The 26410-nt window shown below is 41.6% G+C and overlaps 3 protein-coding genes across 4 annotated transcripts; all 3 read left to right on the forward strand.

The window, feature by feature from the left end:
• Positions 1-1256: 1256 nt before the first annotated feature.
• On the forward strand, positions 1257-7832 carry dlb (deltaB). Its single transcript, XM_088441704.1, has 7 exons — positions 1257-1461; positions 1541-1780; positions 1867-1924; positions 2004-2261; positions 3684-4045; positions 4864-5080; positions 6083-7832. The coding sequence occupies exons 1-7, from the start codon at positions 1411-1413 to the stop codon at positions 6787-6789; spliced, it is 1893 nt and encodes a 630-aa protein (XP_088297830.1). The 5' UTR covers positions 1257-1410; the 3' UTR covers positions 6790-7832.
• Positions 7833-8609: 777 nt separating this feature from the next.
• ppp1r14aa (protein phosphatase 1, regulatory (inhibitor) subunit 14Aa) lies at positions 8610-12156 on the forward strand. Its single transcript, XM_088441069.1, has 4 exons — positions 8610-8974; positions 10234-10314; positions 10499-10531; positions 11064-12156. The coding sequence occupies exons 1-4, from the start codon at positions 8771-8773 to the stop codon at positions 11235-11237; spliced, it is 492 nt and encodes a 163-aa protein (XP_088297195.1). The 5' UTR covers positions 8610-8770; the 3' UTR covers positions 11238-12156.
• Positions 12157-12305: 149 nt separating this feature from the next.
• exoc3l2a (exocyst complex component 3-like 2a) lies at positions 12306-25775 on the forward strand. 2 transcript variants are annotated; one of them, XM_088441068.1, is made up of 13 exons: positions 12306-12939; positions 14280-14826; positions 14950-15167; positions 16628-17387; positions 17708-17822; positions 18050-18160; positions 18245-18345; positions 19241-19351; positions 19452-19587; positions 20126-20248; positions 20338-20493; positions 22620-22741; positions 24141-25775. In XM_088441068.1, exons 2-13 carry the CDS (start codon positions 14300-14302, stop codon positions 24460-24462), a joined length of 2802 nt encoding a protein of 933 aa, XP_088297194.1. In that variant the 5' UTR covers positions 12306-12939; positions 14280-14299; the 3' UTR covers positions 24463-25775. The 2 variants fall into 2 exon arrangements, with proteins under 2 accessions (XP_088297194.1, XP_088297193.1); XM_088441067.1 differs by having other exon boundaries at positions 12306-12833.
• Positions 25776-26410: the final 635 nt, after the last annotated feature.

A 26410-nucleotide genomic window follows, 5' to 3' on the forward strand; every position in this document is an offset into this window, starting at 1 on the left:
AAAATGAATGTGCCGACATTTTAAACACTTTTTTTCTCAAACGTTTGGCCTCGCAACTTGTCAACATTCAAAATGATTTATCTTTGTCCAGTTTTGAGCTACGTCCATGTCGTGTACATACAATTTGAAAGGGAATAAAGTATGGAATTAGAATGTTGTCAATATCTCAGTTTTCATTGAATTAGCATCACTGGCTTCCAAGCAAATGTCTTTGGAGTTTATTTTAGCCGACAAAATTTCAGACCTGAGCACTCCTGTGTAAATGACACAAATGTTTGATGCCCAGCCCAGGTGTATGCCCGAGGCTTCCCTCTGCACACACCTGGAATCTCCACAGACACACCATAAAACGAAAAAAAAAAAAAAAAAACTTTTCCTTGATTGAAGTCATGCAGCATGAAGCAGCTTTGTAGTGTGTACACAACAGTTGAGGTGTGTCCAAAACGACAGGTGCTCCAACGGCTTGCCCACCCGGGTGCTCCCTGAAAAATTGCTCTTGATGTGTGCGCGCGTGCGCGTGCGCGCCCGCGTGTGCTGGGGTCACGCTCCGCGGAAACAATAGCGGGGTTGGCGCCGCACACGAGCGACCATGTGCCGTTGATTATCATACAGCTGTTCGCTTGAGGGCCAGACAAAAGCAACGCGATACGGACTCGCGCACGCGCATGCACGCGCACGCGCTTAGAGGCGTCTGAATAGCCTCGGGACACCCCCTCCCCTCTTTTTTTTTGTCTCCAACACGCGTCAGAGCAATTATAAGGTTTAGTCCTAAAGGGGGAAGGAAAAAAAAAGAGGACCGTGTGCTATTCCTTCTGGTCTTTGTTTGGTGCCGCCCCCCATCCCAGAAAAAAAGTGATTGCTTTGCAAATATTTTAATGAATTAAAAAAACAGACGCAGAAAAAAAAAAACATTGGACCCATTCCAAAAAAATCGTTTCAAACGAGATTTTGTTTGAAGCAATTTGGCTGGTTTATATATAAGAAGAAATAAAGACAGATTTGTTTTTCGCGTCCGTTTATGTATTCGTAGCCATCAAATCCATGCGCGAACAAACTGCGTTAGCTTCTTATGTATGTACATTTTAAATAGTCCAGATGTATGGTGGGCAGACGAAATCCCCAGGCAAGACCTTGGTGTCAGACCGGTCCCCTGAGGTCTGCTTGGACTCCACCTCCTTGGCCACGTGACGCGTGCCATCGCAGGGTATAAAAGCTATCTCGAGCAGTCGAATCCAAAACAAAAGTAGCGTGCCAAGTTTTAGGGGGAAGCGAGGAAAAAACGCTAAGGACGGGAACTACATTTAGAGTAATTTATGTTTTGAGGGATTCCTTTTTCAAGCATTTTTGTGGAATTTCTGCGCACGACGAATGCCTGCTTCCACTTAAATTTGGACGAAAAAAAAAAAAGAAATGGAACGTGCACACCTGAGATACTTTTTGGCTTTGGCCTTGGTGAATGTTGTAAGTGGATTTATTAAATTAGAATGATCTTAACCTCTTGCTAAATGTTTGATTTATATACTTTTTTTTGTCATTTCAGGTGTTATCCTCAGGAGTGTTTGAGCTGAAAATCAATTCGTTCCACACGGCGCAGCGCATTTGCAGGAGACATAGAGACTGCCACATATTTTTTCGAATTTGCCTCAAGCACCCGGAAGATGTCATCTCCGCAGAACCGCCGTGTACGTTTGGGACGGGTCAGACCAACGTCATCAGGGCAGATCACACGTCCATCTCCAGCAGTGCCCCCATCAGGGTGCCTTTCCACTTCAAATGGCCGGTAAAATCATCAATAATAAAATAATACAAATCATCAATAATAAGAAGAACAATGATTTTAACAGTCCAATATTGAATGTGTTTCAGGGGACGTTTTCGTTGATAATCGAGGCTTGGAACGCAGAATCCCCAACTGAATACACAGGTACAGTTTTTTGATCACACGTGAAAAGATTCCCCTGTTGCCTTCCCGTTTGAAATTGATTTTGATTTTCTAATGGCAGATAATCAAAACAACCTGGTGAATCGCCTGGCGACCAGAAGGCGCCTCGCCATCGGAGAGGACTGGTCCCAGGATGTGCACTTCGGAGAGCAGAGCGAGCTGCGATATTCCTACCACGTCTTCTGTGACGAGTACTACTTCGGGGACGGTTGCGCCGAGTACTGCAGGCCGCGAGACGACACGCTAGGCCACTACACCTGTGACGAGGAGGGCAACCGCATCTGCCTGGAGGGCTGGAAAGGAAACTACTGCTCTGAACGTAAGTGCAAAGTCATTTGCGTGGCAAAACAAACATTTTGCCTGGTGCTGAATTCCGCCCCCCCCCAAAAAAAAACCCTAACCCTATGACATCATCTGTTTCATTTCGGGCTCATCTGTTGTTAAATTGCGTCAAAAACGACAGTGCGCTACATTAACTAGAGTTAGTTTTGCAAAGTAATCACTCTAAGAGGATTGAGTGATAAGTTGATTGATGTTCCAATTAACTGGCTCTTAAATTGAAAAGAAAATGTTTTTCCTGTCACTGCATCAAAACGCATTAAAATCTCAGGTAATAAATCGTAATATTGATACTCTGCCTATTTTGGCCTCACTAGTGGACACAAAACTGAACAGTTGACATTTGACGATTCCTAGTTATATGATAACATTTTGCTCGCTAAAATTTTAGCAAACAGAATTTTATATTCTACTCGCTAAAATGACTATTTAAAGTAATAAAATCACACAGTAAGAACAAATGTATGCGTTTTCACAAAAGCAGGCTTATGTCATAGAGATTAGTTTTGATTTAATGACGAAAATTTGAATTTTACTCAGATGTTTAATTTTGGATTTCTGTAAAAACCAACTCCTTAAGAGCTCGACTTTCATATTCCAGCTGCCAAAAGGTTCAAATTGTAATTGAAGTGTATAAAAGTTAGGGATTAACAGACAATGCGCACCTTTACATCAAAGACATTTCACATCAAAGGGAAAGCAATGAAAGAAGACACTGGGGAGCTGAAATTTTACCCATGGCAAGACATGTCATGACCACTTAGTTTTCACATTACCGGGAGTGTACCACCCCATGGCTAAAATACTGCAACAATCATGTGGAAGAAAATAACCCCAAAATGATCAAAATACTGCACAAATGTTAAACGAGTTCTTCTCAAAACCAGGGATTTCAACATGACACCATTCAAATTTTACTTCACAGCATCAGAAGTACAAAATCAAAATAGAACTTGGCCAGCAGTGAATGACTTAATAGTAGCAGTCTTATTTCAACAACCACTTGGGAAAAAAAGAATGCCTCAACTCTTTAAATACATACAAATACGTCTTTGGGATTAGATGAGTTAATGGCGATAAGCTTTATTCTGTAAAAATTTTTCCAGCTGCTAAAATAAGGAAAAAAATACAAACAAAGAAACACTGGAGGAGTGCAGACACCAAAAACCTTTCAAGGTGATCTGTTTGCATGCAGTTGAGGACATTGCAAAAAAAAAAAAAAAGTATCTCTCGGCGGCGTGCCTGCCAGCTGCTTGGCTTAATACTTAACAAACAGTGAAGTCTGGTAGGGGGCTGGGGTCAGACAGGGGGCCCCTATATGTGTGTGTAAGATGTATGCAAAGGCGTGCCTATTGTAATCACACCCCCCTCCTCTCCCCTCCCCTCCCCTCCCTCCCCCTAGCCATCTGCTCAGCCGACTGCAGCGAGAAGCACGGATACTGCGAGGCCCCGGGGGGCTGTAAATGTCGCATGGGTTGGCAGGGCGCCTCCTGCAGCGAGTGCGTGCGCTACCCGGGCTGCCTCCACGGCACCTGCAGCCAGCCGTGGCAGTGTAACTGTCAAGAAGGCTGGGGGGGCCTCTTCTGCGATCAGGATCTCAACTACTGCACCAACCACAAGCCATGCGCCCACGGCGCCACCTGCACCAACACCGGTCAGGGCAGCTACACTTGCACCTGCAGGCCAGGTTATGGGGGCACCAACTGTGAGCTGGAAACCAACGAGTGTGACAGCAACCCCTGCAAAAACGGCGGCAGCTGCAACGTAAGTTTCTCCCCTGAAAATCGATTCTAAAGTCGACTCAAAGGATCCTTATTTATAAGTTGAGGCTTCGCGGTGCATCATCTTGGCTAAATGAAGCTTCATGATGCTTCATGAAGAGGTTGTTGTATTTTTGAGTCCTTTGGATGGCACCTTTGATTTAAAGAAAAGGATTTCAGCTTTGTGTTGAACTGAGTGCCATCTAGTGGAGTCAAAACTGCAACAACTGCTTCATGAATAATCTTGAAGCTTTATTTTTCCCATCGTTAGGCTGAAAGGTTACACTTGCCAATTCTTCAGTGTACTTTTACTTATACTGTTAAAGGAATTGATCTGAAACAACTTAAAATCATAACAGCGAATTAATGAATAGCTTCATTTTACTATACTGTCTAAACTCTGGATTGAATCTTCAATTGAATTGAAAAAGACAGTGTAGAAGTTTGTGCCATCTAACGGTGAACTTTGGGAATGCAACGATTTTGAAGCACGGGCACTACGGTGTAATGAAAAAAAACCTAACTTTGCAAGAATACTAGTTATACTACGTTCGTGAAGTAATTCCCCTTTCGGGATCCGTAACACATATACGGCAGCCACCTCTTCTTGATTATAGTTATGTGATAGAGCATGTTTTTTTCCAAACACTTTTATTGAAGTTTGCTTTTGTAATGATTATTCATTTGATTGCCACTAGATTTTCCAATCTAAGGCTACAACAATGTAAAACGTACAGTTATAGACAAAGAAAAATAAAACTCTTAACAGTTACTCGTCGGCAGTTAGTGCTTCCTGACGTAAAAGTAATGGTGTTTCCTCAGGACCTGGAAAACGACTACTCCTGCACCTGCCCTCAAGGATTCTATGGCAAAAACTGTGAAATCATAGCAATGACGTGTGCGGATGGCCCTTGCTTCAACGGTGGCACGTGTGTGGAGACCATGACCGGGGGTTACACTTGCCGCTGCCCGCCCAGCTACACCGGCTCCAACTGCGAGAAAAAGCTCGATCGGTGCAGCAATAAGCCCTGCTTAAACGGTAAGTTGGCGCCGTCTTGTGGCTAACAAGCAAAACTGCACTTTAAGGAAACTAGGTCAGTGGTCTCGCATGTAACTTGCTTGCCTTGCTTACACCAGGCCTCGTTTTGGTTATTGCACACTGTGTTTGACTTCAATTCTACAACTTTTTGAAAGGGGAAGTCAAGTGAACACATTTTATTTACAGTATCATCCTTGTGGACATACAAGTATAAACACTGCATATGTGGAATTCAGCAGCAAAACCCACCTGTTTTTATTCATCTCAGGCGTAGCCATTTTGCCACTAAGGTCGACTGAAAATGACTTTGGGGTTGCTCAGGGCTCAGGTAACGGCTAATCACAGCTCAGTTTGCAATAGTCACATGACCAAACTCTGAAAACAGGTGAGATGTGAGCAACAGTGATGTCTTTTTTTAGTTCACAGCAAATGGCAAAATGGCCTCCCCTGAAAATGGAAAACAATATGATTTTGCTGCTTAATACATATTCTAGAAACATAACAACATGTTAAAGAAAATGTGGTGTTTTTATGGTCCATATGACTCTGAAATCACAGGGCTCCATATGATCACAAATACAGCCTTTTCTACAGTCAGAAAAGGGAGGTTCTATTTCCAGCTCTTAAATGAGCTCAAAAAAAGCTTCATTCATTCGAGAAAAAAAAAATGTTCAAAAAATGAAAATGATGCAATCTAGAAGAATACCTATCCATTGATTCAATTCAATAAATAATAAGAAATGAATATGATAGTTTCTGTTGGCCAATTGTGCAGAAATATGATTTATGATACAAACAGTAGTCTGCATTACTGATTGTTCAGTATTTAAAGAGCCGAGATTAGATAAAAGGGAAAAATAAAGGAAAATCTCCACCATGTGAAGTTTCAAGTTCATTGCATTTATGCAGCTAAAATGATTAAAAAAAAAAGAAAAAGAAAAAGCAAGTGAGGTGGACACAAATGATCATCGTTAAGCCCAAACCGTTTCAATGCATTTTCAGGCGGCGAGTGCCTGGATCTGGGCCAGAGCGTTCTATGCCGCTGTCAGGCCGGCTTCACCGGCGCCAACTGCCAAGTCAACGTGGACGACTGCGCCTCCAACCCCTGCCAGAACGCCGGGACCTGCCAAGATGGCGTGGACGACTACATTTGCTCCTGCACCTTGGGCTACGCCGGCAAGAACTGCAGCGTGCGCTCGGACGCGTGCGGCGAGCGCCCTTGCCAGAACGGCGGCACTTGCTTCACTCACTTCACCGGCCCCGTATGCCAGTGCCCCAAAGGCTTCATGGGCCCGAGTTGCGAGTTCACGCTGCAGCCCAGTTTCAGGCCGGCCCTGCGCCAAGCCTCGCAGCCTTCCTCGGCCACGCTGGGCATCTCCTGCGTCCTGGCCGTCCTGGTGGTGGCGCTGGCGGCCGGTATTATCTTGCTGAGGAGGCGCGGGAGGCTGCAGGGAAGGAAGCAGCTGAGCGACACGGCCGTTTACAATGACCTGGAGGCGGTCAACAACCTGGGGGGGTGCGAGAGAGAATCCTTCCTCGCTCCCAACGCTCTGTTCAAGATCAGCAACAGCGCCGCCCGCCTCGGCTTCGCCCCCTGCTCGGAAGGAAGGTCGGGCTACAGGCACAATCCCGTGCAGGGCGGCCTGGCCAGGGCCGACTTTTTGTGGAGGGACGAGGCGGGCCCGGCTTCCGTTACTGCCTTAAGATGAGGCCGGAACGCCGCGAGACCGATATTAGCACTTGTTGCGCCGCCGAGGAGCAAAATCGTTCAAACCCGCCGTACAACAGACCAAACGATGGACTGCTCGAATGAAGATAATTTACAAAGATTATTCAAAAGAATGAAATGGGGCTAAACACTTTCACATTTAAGACCCAAAGAGACAATTATTTCGTAGGACCTGCAACTCAAACCAAATACGCCAAGTTACAGTACTGACCTGCTTTGGGATATTTGCCTCAGATATATGACTTTGTTTTGATGCCATTGTCTTTTTTTTTTTTTTTTTTTTTGCTTTTCAATCTTCCTTTGCTCATTTTTTCCTTATTGTGCGCACCATCATTTTTATATTTTAGTATTTATTTATTTGAAAATTAATGTTTATGGCTTCACTTTGTCACAGAAATATATTTATGCGATGCTGAATGATGACAAACTTTTTGTTTTGTTTTATGGGCTATGGAAGATAAAAATATCCCAAAGTTAATATTGGCAGGGATGTAAGTATGTTTTAGTGATGGGGAAAAGGAAGCTTCACTTTCCTTTTGTTTTTAATTCCTTTGGATGGCACCGATAGTTTAAAGAACTGCATTTAAGAAATGGAAAGCCTTAGTTTCAGCTAGTGTTGGGGAAATGAAGCTCATGATCCACTTTTGGAATTTTTTTTGCTCCTTGGGATGGCATTCTTGAAGATGAAAACCATCATTTTTCACAACGCTTCATCTTGAAAGGAGCAAAAACAAATATCTCATGAAGCTTCATTTTCCATATGTTGAACAGTTGAGTGCCATTGAGAACATTTTTAAAAAAAATTAAAAATACAAAAGTGTTCATGAAGCATCATGAAGCTTCTTTTTCCATCCCTACAGATACTGCTAACAAGTGATTTCATTGCCCTGTCATGTGCCATTGTTTGTGTTCATGCCAAAGTTTGTGTGCTGTTATGTGTTTTGTCACTAATATTTAAGTTGATCATAAGGTGGATTTGTTGTGAAATAAAAAAACTGATGAAGACAGTTCTTTCACAAGAAAGGGAGAGTGAGGCTCATCACACTATAAGATATTTCTTGGAATGCATCATATTTCAACAAAATATGTGCAAGAACAAAAGACCAAAGTATATACAGGTATTTTTATTCATTTTCACAAACCGAGTGTGCAAATTATTACGCAACATGCACTGGATAAATGCTGGCATGTAAAACATTGTTCCCAGTACCAAAAGCCTGTTTTGCATTGCTAAAACTGAAAGCAAAACATAAGGTCAATCTCATCCGTTCCCCGTACCTGTGCTCCAACTGAAAATTACTCTTGATTTTTTTTGTGTGTGTGTGTGTGTGTCATTTTCAGCAGTAAACTGTTGATTTTTGTCTATAAATTATTAAATTACTTCATTTTCTTATACATTAATTACATTTAAAAACGCATTTCGCCACCTGGCGTCCATTGAAAGTGACACTTCATTTGCTCATGCGCAATCACGGCTCGCTTGCGAAGGTCACATGACCAGTCAGAGAAAACAGGTGAACCGTCATTGGTCGTTACCTGATCAACTGACGTCATTTTCAGGTGACAGCAAGTGTCGACGCTAAAAGCTATCAATTGCCAATTATTTTTTTAAATGAAAAATATCTATATTTTTGAAGTAAGACATACACATCCGGAGTTTCTGCAAAGTAGCTCTGGTGTGTGTGAATGTAAATCTTCCAAGTGTTTTGAGCACTTTGGACTTTAAATAGTTTACGTAAAGGGGAAGTAACGGGGTGTTAAACAAACAACGTAGACGTGTCACAAAAATGGGCCGTCTTTATATACAAACTTAATGGAAGCACAATTTAGATAGCCAAAACACGCCGAGGATCAAATCTGCGCCGTTTTAAGCCATCGTCGCCTCCCAGCGCTTCACTCCACTTGAGCTTGTTAAAAAAAATAAAAAGACGTGAAACTCGTCAGACCAGTCCAGAGCAGACATGGCAGCCGATCAGACCGGTACATCACTCCGGAAAAGCGGGGACGCTCATTTAATGGAGGAAGAATCGTTTGAGGAACACGGCGGACATGCCCCCAAGAGACATGCCCGGGTCACGGTGAAATACAACCGGAAAGAACTTCAGAGGCGACTCGATGTGGAAAAGTGGATTGATGAGCGTCTGGACGTGCTCTACGCTGGTCAGGTGGGTCCGAGGAGAGCCAGAACCGAACCCGACTACATTTGCTCATCCCCTTGTCTTTTTTTTTTTTTCAATTTTCATTTTCATCGCATGAATAACTGCCATAAACCGAGTTTTGAATTGTCACCGGAATTAGCTGGAGTTTAATATGGAAACTGTCGGTCTAAACTATCTGGTAATCCGAACAGAGGTGGGCATTGGGCAGGTCCGCTTCTCCTTACAAGGTCAAGCATCCCACAGTCCAATTCTCCCATATCTGCATCTGTCTTCAGGAGTTGTTTCCTTACATGGGCTGTCTGCAACTATGATGAGGAAGATAAACACGAGGAAGGAAGACAGGATGGAGATAAACATGTGTGCATCACGGCTGATACTATAGCAGCTATTTGGATGGCGTGTGAAGAGATGGGCTCTTTTATTTGCCATATAAAATCTTCAAATGGTCTTGCGGCATGGATCCAAACCATGATGGGGAAAAAAAATAAATTGAACTATAAAGAGGGAGAGTATGACACAAGAGTGCATAGTGAGGAATCTGAGGATAAATGTGACCCCGCCACCCCCCTTTCACCGGGAGACACACTCAGCTGATACAATAGCTACAATGGCCATTTGTTGAAAGCAAGCAAGCCTCTGTGGCGTCGTTATTTCCAAACAACCGTTTTAGTATTCAAACCCACAGTTTGCACAAAATGACTGACGTGTAATTTTCCAAAGTTTCCGAGCTGTGGAATTCTCGGACTTGGAGGAATTTTTGTCGTTTTACTTGAGCCACCCAGTGAAGAAAAGCAAATATCAAGCAGGTGTTTTATTTGTTGATTTCTCAAGTGGCGCAACATAGAGCTGAAATAGTATAATAGTAAAAAGAAGCTCTAACTTTGCTTCATGAAGCAATTGTATTTTTTTTCACCTTCCGGTATGGCACAGACGGTTTGAAAAAAAGGATTTAAATAATGGCAAGCCATTGTGTTTTTAATCTTATGAACACATTATCATCGAGAGGAGTCAAAAATACAACAATTTCTTCATGAAGTATATCTTGAAACTTCATTTTCCCTCCTCTAGGCTGAGAGCAGAATGACTTTCCATTTACAGTTGTAAAGCTAATTTGAAGCTTCATTTTCCACTCAGTGAGTTGGTCTTTTTTTAGAAGAATACAACAAATATTCAAGAGTTTGACTTCTATTGCCCCCCACCACCACCACCCCACATGTGACTTTTCAAAGATAACCTTTATGTCTATCTAATGTTTGTGTTTTCAGGAGGAAGATATGCCAGACGAGGTGAATATTGATGACTTGATCGACCTGCCTGATGATGTGGAACGAATCAAAAAACTGCAGGTATCTACACTTGAAACATAACCCACAAAACATTGTAGTTGAATATATTTGACTGCTTAGCATTTCTTGCTCTATATCGCATTGATTTGAACAGTATTGTGTTTAAAATGTTTCGTATCTACCACCAGATTGGAGACTAATGTAGTCCCTTGTGTAACGTTTTTTTTTTTTTTTTTTTTAACAGGAGCTTTTTCAAACCTGCAACAATGACACAGAGGTAATATTTTGTTTTTCACATGACACAACTACAGAAGCATGGGACTGATAATGTGGAGTATTGACTGGGTTATGTCTTTTGAATATGTTTTGGAAATGAAGAACTTACAACAGTCCAGTTAAAACTGTTTACATTGGCAGTGCCGGTCTAGCGTAGCATAATCAACAGTGTTTGGAAAGATGAAGCTCCAGCTTTGCTTCATGAACCTTTTTTTTTTAATTGTTTTTAACCTCTTGATGGTTTTAAGAAAGGGGGAGCCATTGTTATTTCCGTCCTATATTGAGAAGAGAGTGCCATCTAGAGGAATAACAAAAATACAACTGCTTCATGAGGTATCATGAAGCAAATAAGCATCCGTCCATCCCTTAGTAATTGTATCCATCCATCCATCCATTGCACTAAATGGCACTCACATTCCATCAGTGAGTGACAATTGTCTGAAAGACTGGAACAAATGTCACAATTACCAATAGAGAAAATAACATAAAAAGCTTGCATTTGATGTGACATGACGTGCTGCGCTCTTCCTAAGAGCTTCATCCGAGAGCTGGTGGAGAAGCTTGAGGGAGTCCATAAGGAGGAGGAGCTGCAGAGCGAAGGCATCGAGCATCCCGTCATCGGTCACGGCCATCATCGCCATGAACCTTATCACTTCAACAACCCGCACCGTTGCCACCACTCCCAAGGCCAGAACCAGACCCTTTGACAAAACATATACACACAAAAAACACACAATACTAAAATTGTCAAAAATGCATAACACTCGTATGTAATGATCCACTTTGTTTATCAAATCCAAGCAAATGGATATGTAAAACATTGGTGGTTGGAGAATTTTGTCAGTCTGTGAACAGAGTTGTTACGGCACTGTGACGGAGAAGGGAAGTGCTCATTTCTTACATTTAAAACTCATTACACTCAGTGTTTTGTGATAGAAAAGCATTGTTCTCTTTTATAAGAGATTTCGCTTGAAATATTAACTGCAATACGAAATAGAAGCTTCATGATGCTTCATGAAACGGTTGTTGAATTTTTTGACACCTCTCGAAGCCACTCTGTTCAACATGGAGCTGAAACCACAATAACTTGCCATTTCTTAAATGTCTTTCTTTAAACCTGCAGCGCCATCTAGAGGAGTTAAAATGTTCAATAATTGCATCATGGAGCACCTTGAAGCTTCATTTCCAATTACTAACTTGAAAGAATCAAGACTTTCAAAATACTTTTGACTAATAATATTTAAAATGTTGAGCAGTAGCGCATAATTGACTCAACATTAAAAAAAAATACATGAATTTTCTCAAAGAGATCACACAAAAAGGAAAAGCATTAAAACCATACACCCATTCACGGAAAAAAAATCTAATGGCATTATTAATACACAACTATAAAAGGCCAGTCACAAAAATAATATAGTATGTTAAGATTAAATTATATCAGCAGTGTTTTATTCATTGACTTCAATAATTGAACATTATCTTCTTCCAAGGTATTTTTATTGCATAAACTACACGAATTAAGTGACGCCTGAATAATTGTCCACATAGTAAAGCTCATTTAAAGGTGTCACTGATATTCAATGTTTCTTCACAGAATTTGTAATAAAGCTAACATATTGCACTATTTTCCTGTTGCATTATGTCGATTACATACTGTCCACTAGGGGGCGAAAAAGCACCAACAAGCATTCAATACCTTACAGTGAAAGCTTTTAACACGTGGCCAGGGGAAACATTTGGTTTCATTGCTTCGTTGTCATTAATAGTTGCACATTACAGCTCAAAACCGCGCATGCACACGGTTTCCTTTGTGTGACATTCAAGCCCTGCTATGGCAACCAAGTTCATAATTATGTTACAAAACATTTCGCTCAGTTATCATGTCTTCCACTGAGGAAAAAAATGCTTCTGCTGATGCATGAATGGAATTGGGATTCAAGGCCACCAGCATGCATTCGGTCTTCAAAATCGGCCGCACGGGATGCTCTGGCCACTTCTGCACGAGGTACTTGATGTATCTGGAAGGTTCCCTCGGGTGCATGCGGGGTGGGGCACGGAGAGTGTGGGCTGAAGGTATGCTGCTGTAGGAGGGGTAGAAGCGACAGGACAGGCCTTTCCTCAGGAAAACATATCACCTTCCACCACAATAGAACTTGCCAGGAAACCACGGGCTGCCACATTGCTCTCTTGAGTCCACGAGGATTTTCAGACGCACTCTTACACTCATCCGTCACACACACACACTAAGAGTGCCAAACTCCAGGATGACACGCTACTGAAACACTGTGAGGATCTCATCTCAGGTAAGATTGCTTGATTTCTGATTTTTCAATTCCATCGCTTAAAAGCTCGTCTGCATTATCTAGTGCTTTCTAATTTATTGTCTTCCTCCATACAGGTGCAACACAGGTAATTTCGCGATAGTTGGTAGCTACCCGCCAGACTCATCATTACGGCACACGCACGATTTCATGAGATCCAATACAATAATCCTGCATCCACTGGAATCACAATTATCATTATATTTCAAATAGAGTTGAAAAACTAACGATATAATGACTTCAACATTATAAACGTCGCTTGTCATATACACTAATAAAGCTGGTATATAGGTTATGACGTGGCCTTTGAGTACAACCACATATTCGCTGAAGTTAAACCATATTTTTTCTTTGTTCAACATTGCAATAAAAAAATAGTCCTAATCTTGACAATTTATCCCGTAAATCTAACATTGAATCTATTTTCCAACGTTCAAATAAATGTTGTGTTGATTTTGAAAAAATCAATGTATAACCAACAAAGTATGTTAAAGAAAACTTTTACATTTTATTGTCATTGCTCAGACATGTAGAACAGAACACAGCAGGGTATAGAGAAGGTGGTGTAAATACATTATCTACAACACATTTTGGTTGATTCTACCTTCTATTATCGGCAATTTTTGATGTTTTGGGCAAACAACTTTTGTTTGGAAAAGATGATATAATGTGGCACAGATATATATCCTACACATTTGAATATTCATAACATAGAACCATGAAATTGAATAAAATGAATAAGTACAAAGAAAATAGATGATTTAAGTGTACCACCACCTCTCACTTTTAGGTTTGACCTTAGTCGGAATTATTATGATGTAGGCCTACTGGGATTTCGCATGAGCCCATATCTTGTTGCGTTTCTCTAGCACTTTGTGATACTCATGTGACTTCTACAGTAATTTGAGGAAAAACATACAAATTAAATTGAAAATGGGAAAAACATGATTAGAATAAAAAAAAAACACCCACAAATGAATTATGCTGCTATTGTGCTGACCACTAACTGCCGTTGATGTCTTGCACAGAGATGAGATGCATTTAAATGCACTCAGCGATTTGATAATCAAACCAAATTAATTTTTTTCTTAGAATATTATGTATCTGTTATAGTTTTTTTCATGCATTTATTCAAAGATTATTATGTCAGGTTGTTTTGCTGTCTGAATGTAAGCATCTTTTTAGAGCGTTATTCTTGCAAATTCAAGAAAAATAATAATGTGGTTGATAACCACCCAGTAAAAACACTTTAAAAAACATTTTTTTTAAATGATTAACTGCACCTACTTTACAGAAAAAATAGGTTTTAAACTTTTTTGGGTTGTATGACAATGAACATAATGTAGACTTAGAATAATAGTCTAGTCTAAAGTGTGCTTTTTTCCTGGCTAGTCTAAAGTGTTTTTTTTTCCCTGTTCTGTTCAACAGTGTGAATCACAAGTGCAAGCATGCCCATTCTAAAGAAGCTCCCGGGTAGGTCCAAGAGCTGCCACGAGTTCCCCAGAGTGAACGGGGAACTTATCCTACCCAGGCTTGACTTGGATCTCAAGGACTTAAACGATCTGAACGATCTGAAGGATTTGAAAAAGAACCTGAATCCTTTTGAGGACGTCGACCTTGATGAGGATGAGAGGAATGACGGCGACATGGGCCTCATCATGGGAGAGGTCCGAGGTAACCTCCAGCTCAGGTCCTCCCGCGACGGAGAAGAGGAGGAAAACGAGCTGAATGCCGAGAGACACGGCGCGGGAAATCCTAAAGGGAAGCCGCTAAGGGGCACCCTGGAGAGGATTTGTGGCGTGTCCCCACTGAAAACCCTTGGAAAATTAGGCAAGGGGCTCCGTAAATCTGGACGTACTGTCTGGGGGCACAACTCGCCCCACTATAGCCCTGGAGACTCAAACACGCTCCCAACGCAGAAGGAAAAAAGGAAAGGACTACGCAGAAGCTCAGAAGGAATCATGACTCTGCTCCGGTGAGGGTGGTTACACATCATTGTGCACATTGACTGTGTTTCCCAAATGAGCTTTTTTTTTTTTTTAATCTGTTGTATATTCTATCGATCGCCTATTTATGTTGCTAATTTGATTTTGTGCAGCATTACCGGCCGTCGTAAGGAGGAGCGCAGGGAAAGCCTGCCCTGCGGGGACCTGAGTGCGGACAGCGAGGCGGAGGCTTCAAGGCGGCCCTCCTTCCTCAGGATGGTCAGCCTTGGCAAGCTGAAGAGGGAATCCATGTCCGACAAGGCCTCACAGGAGTCCGACGAGGAAACGGAGGAAGACGAGCCAGTGGTCAAAACCAGAGAGCCGCTCTCAGGTAGTCAAGGAGGAAGCCATGAGTCACCTCTGATCAGAAGTGATCCTGTGATGTTATACTGAACGTCCCTTGTTTTGAGGAACCTTGCCAGGGCGCCATCATGTTTGTGTGACGTTTCAATATATCGGTTATCTCGAGGAACCGGAGTTCCCTACCACTGATCTAAAGCCTACGTCTCAAACTCCAGTCCTCGAGGGCCGCAATCCTGCATCTTTTCAATGCGTCTGTCTTAAATACACATGATTTAAATTATTAGCTCGATAGGCTCTAGATCCGGAGTAGGGAACTCCGGTTCCTCGAGAGCCATATCCTGCCTTTCTTCAAACCAACACTGCCTTCTAGAGGAGTAAAAAAAAAAATTGTCACAACTTGTTCATGGTAAGCACCTGAGTAAAAGTGGCCATCAAAATGACATCTGTTTTAGTCTTTTCTGGTCTACTGAAAGGCTGCATTGGAGGGAAGCCAGAACTTGGACTTCCATTTTCAACTGGGAAAAGTGCACTCAACCGCCCACTTAAGCTTCGAGATGCTTTGTGGAACAGTTGTATTTTTTTACTCCTCTAGATGGCACTCCATTACCAACATATCGATAGTGATGTGGAAAATGAAGCTTCAACATTGCTTCATGAAGAAGATGTGTTTATTAATTTATGTATTTTTTACTCCTCTAGATGGCACTGTAGGTTTGAAGTAAGAGATTTAAGAAATACCAGGTATTGTGGTTTCTGTCCCACGTTGAACAGAGTGCCATCTAGAGGAGACAAACGATACAAAAACTGCTTCATGAAGCAACGTGAAGCCTTGCTTTCTCTTCCCCACTGAAACAACAATGCCGTATCTTAAACCCCATTGTTTAAACCAACTGTGCCATCTAGACGAGAGTGGAAAAAAAAAAATACAACTGCTTTGTGAAGCAAAATTGAAGCTTCACTTTCCAGTGGCTTCACTAGAACTGCTGTGAAATTCTTGAGGGAAAGCATAGGGTCTTACTGCATACATTATTGAGTTTAAGTGACAAAATGTGGTTACTTGCTTGTAATGTCTACTGAGCTCTGAGTGACCATGAGTCGATGAGTTGAGTCAATCAACAGACCGTCAAATCAGGAAATAACTGCACTTCCTCAGACCGCAGGGTCTGCTAAATATTGGAGAAGTTGAACACATTTTTGTTTGCTGACTCCACAGGGGACCAATGCTTGCAATGGAAAAGTGGCAAAAATAGACCGGACTCAATGTGCCACAAATCACAACTACGTTAGTGCTTTTGTGGTTCAAAACGACTTTCACGCAGATGTCACTTTTGTAACTTTTGTAACTATATGGTCTGAATTTGACTTCAAACCAATCCAGGGTATCGTCTGCTTCTCCAAGAAGACTGGGAGGACCTGGATGGTGGACCACATGTATCCTCTCTCTTTTTTCTCCAAATACTAATTTGGTCTATGCTTTACTCTCAACAGTACTGGAAATCCTACAGTTAGTCAACCATCGAGATCTTCTCCTCGCCGACACACATATTCAGGAGCTGGAGCGCGAGTGTGAGCTGTTGTCTCAACTGCCAACTCCATCCAGTCCTGTCCTCAGTCCTCCTTTTAGTCCACGCAGCCCTCTTGGCATGATTCCCCTATCATGTTCGTCCTTGGATGAGTCCCTCAGCTCCAACGCGACTCTGGATTCAAGCCGCAGAAAAGAGAAAGACGTAGAGCTCCTCTACGAAGCTTTGATGAAGGAGATGTGGGATGTCGTGCGCGAGTCCCTCCGCCAGCCCAGCGCCGGGCCCAACCTCGGCCTTGTGGTGCTGGTTATTCAACAGGAGGAGCATGCGGACGTGACCTGGGCTCTCAGAGAGGAGAGCAAGCCAGAGCGAGATCTAGACGTGGTTCCCCAGACCCAACAAAGCCACCGTCCTCGGCGGATGAAGATGAAGTGGAAGGAAGCTGTGGCTGAGGCTGCTGATTGGAGCCTGCCGCACCAGGTGGACACTCAGGCGGGCCAGCTGGCGTCATACCTGGAGCGCCTGAGGAGTCGGATGGTGGACGACCTGGATGCGGCCAAGAGGAATGCTGTGTCCATTTACCCTGAGGAGTTTTCTGCCTTCCAGGTGTATGTAGAAAGTTATCATCAAGCCGTAGCTAAACGTCTGAGGACCATTACCCGCGGCCCATTGCAGATTACTGATGTCTACTCACTGTTGGATTGGTTCTACAACATCTACAACCGGTAAATATCAGTACAGTACTTTTCCTGCCAGTAGGGATGGAAAATGAAGCTTCGCGATGCTTCATGAAGCACTTGTTTTGTTTTTTATTCTTTTTGATGCCACTCCCTTTGTAACCTAGGGCTAAATCGACAATGACTTGCAATTTCTTCAATCCCCAACTGCGCCATCTAGAGGAGTAAAAAAATAATACACCAACTGCTTCATGAAGCATCTTGAGGCTTCATTTTCCCATCACTACAAAAACCTCTTAAATAATTTTTTCCATTTTGGGGGGGTCAAATGATTGACAAAAGATGAATTTAATTTTTCTCTTTCCAAGTGATGTTCTGGGAACCATTGGCACTGCAATGCCAATCAACTATGCTTCCCTGGAACCTATTCTGCCTCAAGACACAGTGGACCAATTGGAAAAGGAGTGCCTTAGTATCGTCAAAGTAAGTATAGAAAATCGACCAGGCCTTTAGAACAATGGTTCACAACTTTTTTTCAGTGATGCACCCCCTATGGTTTTTTTTTTACTCAGCCAAGTAGTCCCTAACTAGAGTATAGCAAATGCTGAAATCTTTCATACCTCCTAAAGGGGCTTCACATAAACCAATTTGAGAACCACTGCCTTAGACAAATATAACAAGGGATCTTTTTTTTTATTTTTTACTTGCAGGAGAAGGTGACCAAAGAGCTAATTCAGGTTCTGGATGATGAAGAGAGGCGATGGGCTCATACGCTACACATTGAGGAGTATCAATCCCAACTTGCACGCTCGGTCATTCAGGTATATTTTCAATTTTTTTTTTCTTTCCAGACATTAGAAACGTGGCCACATCTACCTTAACGGTCATATTTTTCACAATTCCAGAGGCTGAAAATTGATCTGGACAAATCTACATCTGTAAATCAGTTCCTTGGAGCAAGAGTGGCTCGCTTTAGTCTCGTTGGATTGGCTGACTTTCTTTATAGGTGAGTTAAAGAAGAACATCAGAATCATTAGAAATCGGTAGCAAGCATGCTTGACATTATTGGGCAGTTTACCTTCTGTATATAAATCAAGTTCTTCATTTAATCAAGATAATGTCTTTATTTAAATTCTGAGTGAAGTACATTTACATTATTATAAATATTTTTATGGAGTCATTTTCGGTAACTTATGGAAGATCATTTTCATTCTCTGATTCTTTTACAAGCCCCGTGTTGTGCAAAGAGAACGACGTTGATTGATAGTGATCACGAAGCTGTGATATTTTTTGCTCCTTTAGATGACACTGTTGTTTTAAAGAAAGGTTTTTAAGAAATGAAACGCTATTTGGGTTTCATTTCAACATTGAACACAGTAAATGCCATCTAAAGTCAAACAATGCATCTACCTCATGAAGCATCATTTTTCCATCCCTTGCGATTGGCCTCATTTGTCTCGCCTGATGCAAACGTGTCCTCAGAACATGAGTCGAAGTTGACTCTACGTAACTCACTATAAGGCAGTTGAATCTTCACTTGCCGGTCACTCAGTAAAGGATGATCATAACCATGATTTCTGACATAAAATATTTCTACTAACATAGCGTTATCAAGCATGTAATGCCAATGAATGCAACACGGTTGACCAATTGTTGTGAGGTCTTTTTAAGTGAACTTTTTGTAGTGTACTCCTGCTTCCATCCTCAATCCAGAAACGACACCAAATTAGACATTTAACCAACGAAAGAATAAATCAAAATATTCCCTCAATTACCCAGCATCAATTTTTGCAAAATGCCAGTATGGGAATTGGAATCATCAAACCATTTGGCCATCTGTTGTCTCTGGTCATGTAAAATATATTGTGGTTCTAAAATCTCAAAGAAAATATTGTGTACAGTTTCCAGCGAAAAGTGGAGATGTTTCATGAGACGCAAGCAGAGTTTGGGGATCGAGGAGATGGATATGTTTCCAGGACCATCGCTCTAGTCAATTGTTGCCCTCCTCTCAGGTAAAAGAACCTTATATTTGATCGCTACATTTTTATTTACATAGGATGGGTTTCGGACTTTTTTTGTCATCTTTATATGAATGTGGTTTTGACACTGTAGATCCTTTGTGGAGCGCTGCAGGCAGTGTGACCCACAGGCCAGTGAGGACTCTGCAAAGAGAGCCGACTCCTCCCTGGACAGGATCGTCAACCAGTCTGTGAGGGTGCTGACTGAGAGGCTGTTTGAACACATAAGGGTAAGCGAAGGTTCTGCTGGATCTTTATAAACAAACCACCAATGACAGACAGCAGCCGTGGCAAAAATTGTAAGTCTTGATTTTACAAAACGAACTTTCAAACGAAACAGACATTACCGCCACAGCTACTATGGAAGAAAACATTTACAGTAAGATCCAAACATTATATAATTGATACATTTCAAGAAGTAACTGGGTTTGAATGGTCCCTAGGCATACGGTGGGAAGGAAATAAAGCTTCCTGATGCTTCAAGAAGCAATTTCATTTTTTTGACTCCTTAAGGCGGCAGTGTCTCAAAAAGAAACTGGAATATAAGCGTTAGTGCGAATGGTTAGGCATAGGGTAGGCATGAATAAAAGGTTCACAATGTTTCATGAAACAGTTTTATTTTATTGTGAGAATTTGATCGTGTACCAGGAGGGATTTTGTTCTCCCATCTAGATGAGTAAAAAAAAAAAATCTGCTTCATAAAGCAAAGATGTTTTCATCATCTATAGCTCTCATTTTAACCACTGTTGCTCATTTTGTTTTTTTCAGCCGTTCTTTGACAAAATGATTAAGAGAAAATGGCTAAACAATACGGACACATTTGAGGCCATTGTAGCCAGTATTAAACAACACTTCAAAAAGTTCCGAAGGATGGATCCTCCACCATATCAGGTACCTTTTTCCAGCTTTTGGTGAGGATGAAGTCACAGAAGACAAAATGTTCATTGGCTTTTCTTTTTTTTTTTTTTTTAATGACACAGACGCTGGTGGGTGAGGTGCACCGTCGGGTAATGGTGGAGTATGTCCGAGCCATCATGCGGGGACGGCTCATTTGCACCTCCTCCAAGATGAGAAAGAGAATGGCTTTCCGCTTACAAGATGAAGCCAAACAGCTTAAAGGACTCTTTAAGGATTTGGTGAGTCTGTTCTTCATGAAAAAAATAGTACACAAGCAGGTAATGCAAAGTTAAATGGCATTATAGGGCTGCCTTATTAACAAGAGCAAACGCCAAAGCCATATGTCATTTTTGTTAGTGTGGGGAAGAATTACAAATCCTCTTCGGAGTTTATATTTCATTTTTTTCATAATACATTTCTCAATGAAAGTATAACAGATTAATTAATCCTTCAACAATGTAGCCTCACGATGCTTCATGAAGCAGTTGTTGTATTTTTGACTCCTCTAGATGGCACTTTCTGCTCAACAAAGGGCTGAAACCACAACGACTAGCGGTTTCTCTCTTTAAAACAACAGTGCTATCTGGAGGAGTCAAAAACACAGCAACTGGTTCATGAAGCAAAGCTGAAGCTTCACTTCCCTTCCCTAAAATTGCTGAACAGAATCCAACATATTGAAAAAAAAAATCAATCCACTCAAAATGGTACAATGTTTGGCTTAGCTAAAACAAATGATGGTTCATCTAGGGACACGGCTAGATGTGCAGTAACTGCAAGATAGATTAGGATTCCAAAGCATCTGACCCAATTGTAGCATAGACTGCGCTGGTTGAAGAAACGGACCCTTGGGGCACCCCAGATGTCATAGCCGTTTGATCAACCTTCCAATAGTCACAAAATAAACAAGTATGACCTTAACTATTGTAATTCCGTTTCAGTCCTGGTTCCAAACCTGTTCAACAGATGTTTGTCTGAAATGCCTAGATAGCATCAAAACAATTGGAGGATGCCCAGGGGTTCCAATGCGCTCGTGCATTTTTCTGCCCCATACAGTACTGTATATAGAAGAAAAGAATAGAATTGAATATAGTGCCTAGTGGAATGCCAAGGCTGGTGGCTGAGAATGGAGCTTGGCCCTCCAACTTCCTAGGTCAGGAATGAGCCAGACAGTGTTGATACAGGAGCGAGCTCTGAAAAATGGCTGCCGTCTGTGAGATGGAGATGGATGATCCCGGCTTACGTGAGCACTAACCTAAGGGGGGAAGCGGTCATAAAACAACTATGCCTGACAGTGTGGCATTTGCCCCCTTTCTGTGCCCGAGTTCAAACAAGTGTCCGTCACCTCGGTTGACAACAGGAAGCCGCTGTGTTCGGAGGGAACTTCCTATTCCTGTCAGCTGGCTAACTTTGAAGTGAGACCGGGATGGCCTTGATGGTCTTTTTTCGCTGAGGAGGAGAATGAAGTGACTATGGAAAATGGGAACTGGGGAGGGAGGGGGCAGTTTTTTTAGTGATGGTTGCAAAACGAATTTGTTATTTTTAGTGAATACCATACTGAAGAATGATGTCGTCTTTGCAAAACAAACGGCTAACAGTTTTTGTTTTGTTATTCGTTGGGATAATCAACAACATTTACCACATCTGGCTTTCAAGAGAGTTCGAGATCCCTATTCAAAAGGATTGATTACAATTATGCCATAAAATGTATTGCCAAAAGAATCAAGATTTTCATTTACTACAATTCAGAATCCTTATTGAATGTCCCAAAGCGAAAAATAAAAAAAGACAACTTCAAAAAAACCTCACCAAACAATACATGGACATCAACACAATGGCTATTGTATGCTTTTATTTTGAAGATGGCCTTCATAACTGCAGTCACAAGCAGTTAGAATAAGTACAAGCTATATTTAGGCACCCCTTCAGCCAAATACTTTTTTTTTCTTTTTAATATAAACTGAAAAAAAATACAAATAAGTAGCTGGGGTTGATTGCCTGTACTGTAAAAATGTAAAAATATCTCTTTGAGGTTGAATGAGTCAAGGACGCTAAGAAACTGCTCTTTAATTATTTCTGTCATCGAACAGTATGATAAGGCAGTCTCCAGCGTTAGCGCTAGCCGCTAACTTGGGGTGCATTCAAGTGCAGTCGGTGCATTCAAGTGCAGTCGGATATTTGTGAATCAGACAGGAAAAAAAAAGGTCCACTACGCGTCAAATGTCAGTAACTGAAAATGTCCTAACAACGTTGGCTTTCTAACAATCTGTAAAAGCTGACATATATCAAAAAGAATGACTGCATAAAATTATTTCCCGTTTAATGCGTTAGCAAAGCAATAGCAATTGCCATTGCATGACTTTTTCAGGAGACAAGTTCATCTTGGTTGGACAGTCTCATCTGCCACCTGGCTGACATCATTCTGCTTGAAGACACACCGTCCATCCAGATGGAGGTTGCTGTCCTGGTGAAGGAATTTCCAGATATTCGGTAAGACTTTCACAAACAAAATGCGTTAAGATATTTCCGTCAGGATGTGACACAATAACAAATTCATATTATTCATGCCTGCCGTCACACATTGTGAAACGGATCAAAACAAGCAAAGGAGCATGAAAACATATCATTCAATACCTTTGCAATTTTTGGGATATACTATTCCGTTTTGAGAGTGGATAAGGCTAAGAGCCCTGAGGTAGGCGGGAATCCAAACTGCCAAAGATGCTTGTCCACAGATTAAGACTGAGATGACAGCTGGCAATTTAACCGCCTGTGACGCAGAACTCTCTAAAGAGCAGACAGGAAGCTGCTGTGGAATACTTCCTGTTCCTGCCACCCTGCAGGAGACAGACTGGTGCCACATAGGGAGAGGATAGATAGAGCTGTCATGCTAGCTCGCGGCTTGACTCACCCTTTTTGTCAACTCTGATCCTATTCCCTGTCGGTATTTTAGAGACCTCGGTTTCCGTTTTCTCACAAATATAGCCTTTATAGGCAAGCTAGCTTCTTAGAAGTGTAAAATTTCCAGTAAATGAAAGAAATTCCACAAATATAAAATGCTCCGGTAAGTGAAATGCGGTAATGGTATCTACCGCAAGAAAACATTTGGTATGGGAAAAATTTGCGCTACCTTCTCAGTGACGTCTGTAACATTTCAGTTCGTTTGAGAAAATAAAAAAATTAAAAATCTGAACTGTATTAGTGACACTAATTCCTTTTTTTTTTTTGGTTGAGTAGAAAAAAAAGATTTAAAAAATGTGGGGTTTATTTTCAAGTTAAGTTCAGTAAGAAGGTTTCTATCAGAATAGACAGTAAAATTTTGATCAAATGTACCATTATTACCAGAGCTATGGAAGGAAAATATCCACGATCCACACATTATAATTAATTAATTGCAGAAAGTATTTGGACGATAAATATGAGGGTGAATAGTTGCTAGTGATATAGTAAGGACAGGAAAATGAAGCTTCACGATGCTTCATGAAGCAGTTGTTGTCTTTTTTGACTCATCTAGATGGCACCATTGATTTATCGAAAGGGATTTAAAAAAATAGCAAGTCATGTTGGTTTCAGCCCTATGTTGCACAATGAGTGTCAAATAAAGTAGCCGAAAAAAATACAACAACTGCCTTCACAAAGCTTCATTTTCCCATCGCTAATATTCAGGACATCATCCTGCCCTCTTGTATACCTTCTGGTTCTGACATTTCGAACCAGGTTAGAAGTGACTGGAAACCATTCCTAGTAACAATGTACTTCAACTATCATGAGTTCCTTCCCAGAAACATGACTCAGAAGAACGTGATGCAAAGTCATTACTATGTTGACGACACCCAGAAGAGCCAAGGTCACCTTCCGCTCATCCCCTCCGTGCCCTTCCTCCCAACAGGCAAAAGCACGTCTCCACCCTGCTGAACGTCCGAGGCATGATGCGTCAGACGGAACGTCTGGAGATCCTCAACATAGTCAAAGACTTTCAATGCAGCTCTGCCTTAATCGGCCGGGATCGCGCCATCTTTTCCGATATCCCCATTACCTCGGAGTTGCACTGCATTAGCTTGGGATTTCTGCGTCTTGCCATGGCCGTCACCAACTGGTTCTCGGAGCACCGACCCAGGCGACGCCGCGGCAGAAGTGGCAGAAACACAAGACCTCAATCCGCTGAGAGTCAGAACATTGAAGACACTACTAAATTTCACCGAGAAGAATAGCTACTGGTGTCATACTGTGATGGGATGAGACGTATATGCACCTTGACTAACATAAATCAATGATAGTACCCGCGTTTATACAACCGACTACGTAAAGAAACTTGACTTGAGGTACTGCTTGTTCTGTTCACAATCTCATAACACTAATCTGGAACAACCATGACCTTTAGTCTTTTTTTTTTTTTTCTGATATGAACAGTAATAGTGCACAAAGGAAACAATTCATCTCGCGATTTTTTTAAGCCCATATCAGTATGAAATGATAATGCCATCATAGCAGAGGCAGTTCAGTATGATGCTTAGTTGTTTATCATTTATTTACCAGGCCATATATACTATACCCATTATTTGGTTTATAATATCTACTTTGGAACATAGCAGGGGTGCTCCATGTACGGATGGGACAGGAAGCTTCGGGATGCTTCATGAAGCAGTTGCAGGATTTTTTGATTCATCTAGATGGCACTCTCTTTTCAACAATTTCTTAAATCCCCTTTGTTTAAAGCAAAGTGTTTGAAGCAAAGTTGAAGCTTCATTTTCCCATCCCTGTGAAATGAAGCTTCAAGATGCTTCATGAAGTATTTGTTGTCTTTTTTTTTTACTCCTCAAGATGCCGCTCTCTGTTCCAAATAAAGCCACAATGACGCAATTTCTTTAATCCTTTAGTTTAAACAGTCAATTCCATCTATAGGAGTAAAAAAAAAAAAAACTGCTTGATGAAATTTCATTTTCCTATCACTGCTCAATGCTTTTGCATTCGACCGGTCTATCGCAACGATAATATTGGTAGATCGCATGGCATCGTGAAAAAAAAAACCAGGCATAATCAGAGGGGATAAAAGCTTCACCTAAAGCATTTCTCTTATTGTATGGAATAAGAATAACTCTGTGTCTTTAGTATTTATATGTGTTTATTTACGATTTAAGAGCGTGCTGCTAGGCCTTTTACGTGGTGATGTCATCCTACATGCTTCTGCTCTGCCATTCTCGTTTCAGACGTGCCAAGGCTAAGATTTTCACGCTGCTGTTCCTAGATTCTCAGTAAATAAAACAAGAAAATTCACTCGCAGTAGCTAGCTATGTCGATAAATCAATCGGAAAGATATCTTGCATCATTTTGGGCTCGCGTCGGAGTCGCTAGGTGACGTTTTGGAGGACTAAGCCGATATTGGCGGTGACATCGTTTTGGAGCTTCCGACCCGAATACATGAGCGCCCCTGTTATATAGTGATGTGTTGAACTCTCACTGTGAATGTTATGGATCCATTGCTGGAAACCTAATAAAGACCCATTGATTGGGTAGATTGAAAGGATTTTAAGCGTTTTCATTGTGTGACGTTCAGGTGAAAAGTTGAATCAGCTTGCACCTCGCCGGTTTACCAAGGTTCAATCTTCAAGACTTTGTGACTGAACAATTGTCCTATTCCCATCTGCGTGCGGCTAACTTTAGGTGTTGTGGTCCCTGAACACGGGTGTGTCACCTGCAGCTATTTTAAACAATACATACCAAACAGCCCAGGTTGTGACGCAGGAGCAACGCCGCGATGACATAAACACGCATGCAAACACGTGTCTTGGTTGTTTATCTTCGGGATATGGCGGTTTTGTTCAGCATTCTAAGATCTTGAAATACGGGGCTCCACCGTGGCTATTTCATGACGCTCTCCCAAGGGTTATATACACCCGAGGCCAACAACGGGATGTTTTTGCTAAACAAAGATTTCCTGTTGTCCAGTGAGGTGCCAACGGATGCTTTTATTGGAGCCAAGTTTACGTTTTGCACCGGGGGGAATTTCCTCTTGTCCCCTCTGAGTCAATGTGCAGCAAGGAGCATAGTTTTTGTTCTATGTCAGTGTTGCGAGACTTTAACAAGTTTTCTGCGGGTTTCAGCCAATATACCGTAATTTAATGCATTGAAAGAAAAAGTGATTTTATCTTTTCAAATTAA

The sequence above is a fragment of the Hippichthys cyanospilos genome, chromosome 18 (assembly GCF_059441005.1).
Source record: "Hippichthys cyanospilos isolate Australia breed blue-spotted pipefish chromosome 18, RoL_Hcya_1.0, whole genome shotgun sequence".
Taxonomy (NCBI): Eukaryota; Metazoa; Chordata; class Actinopteri; order Syngnathiformes; family Syngnathidae; genus Hippichthys; species Hippichthys cyanospilos.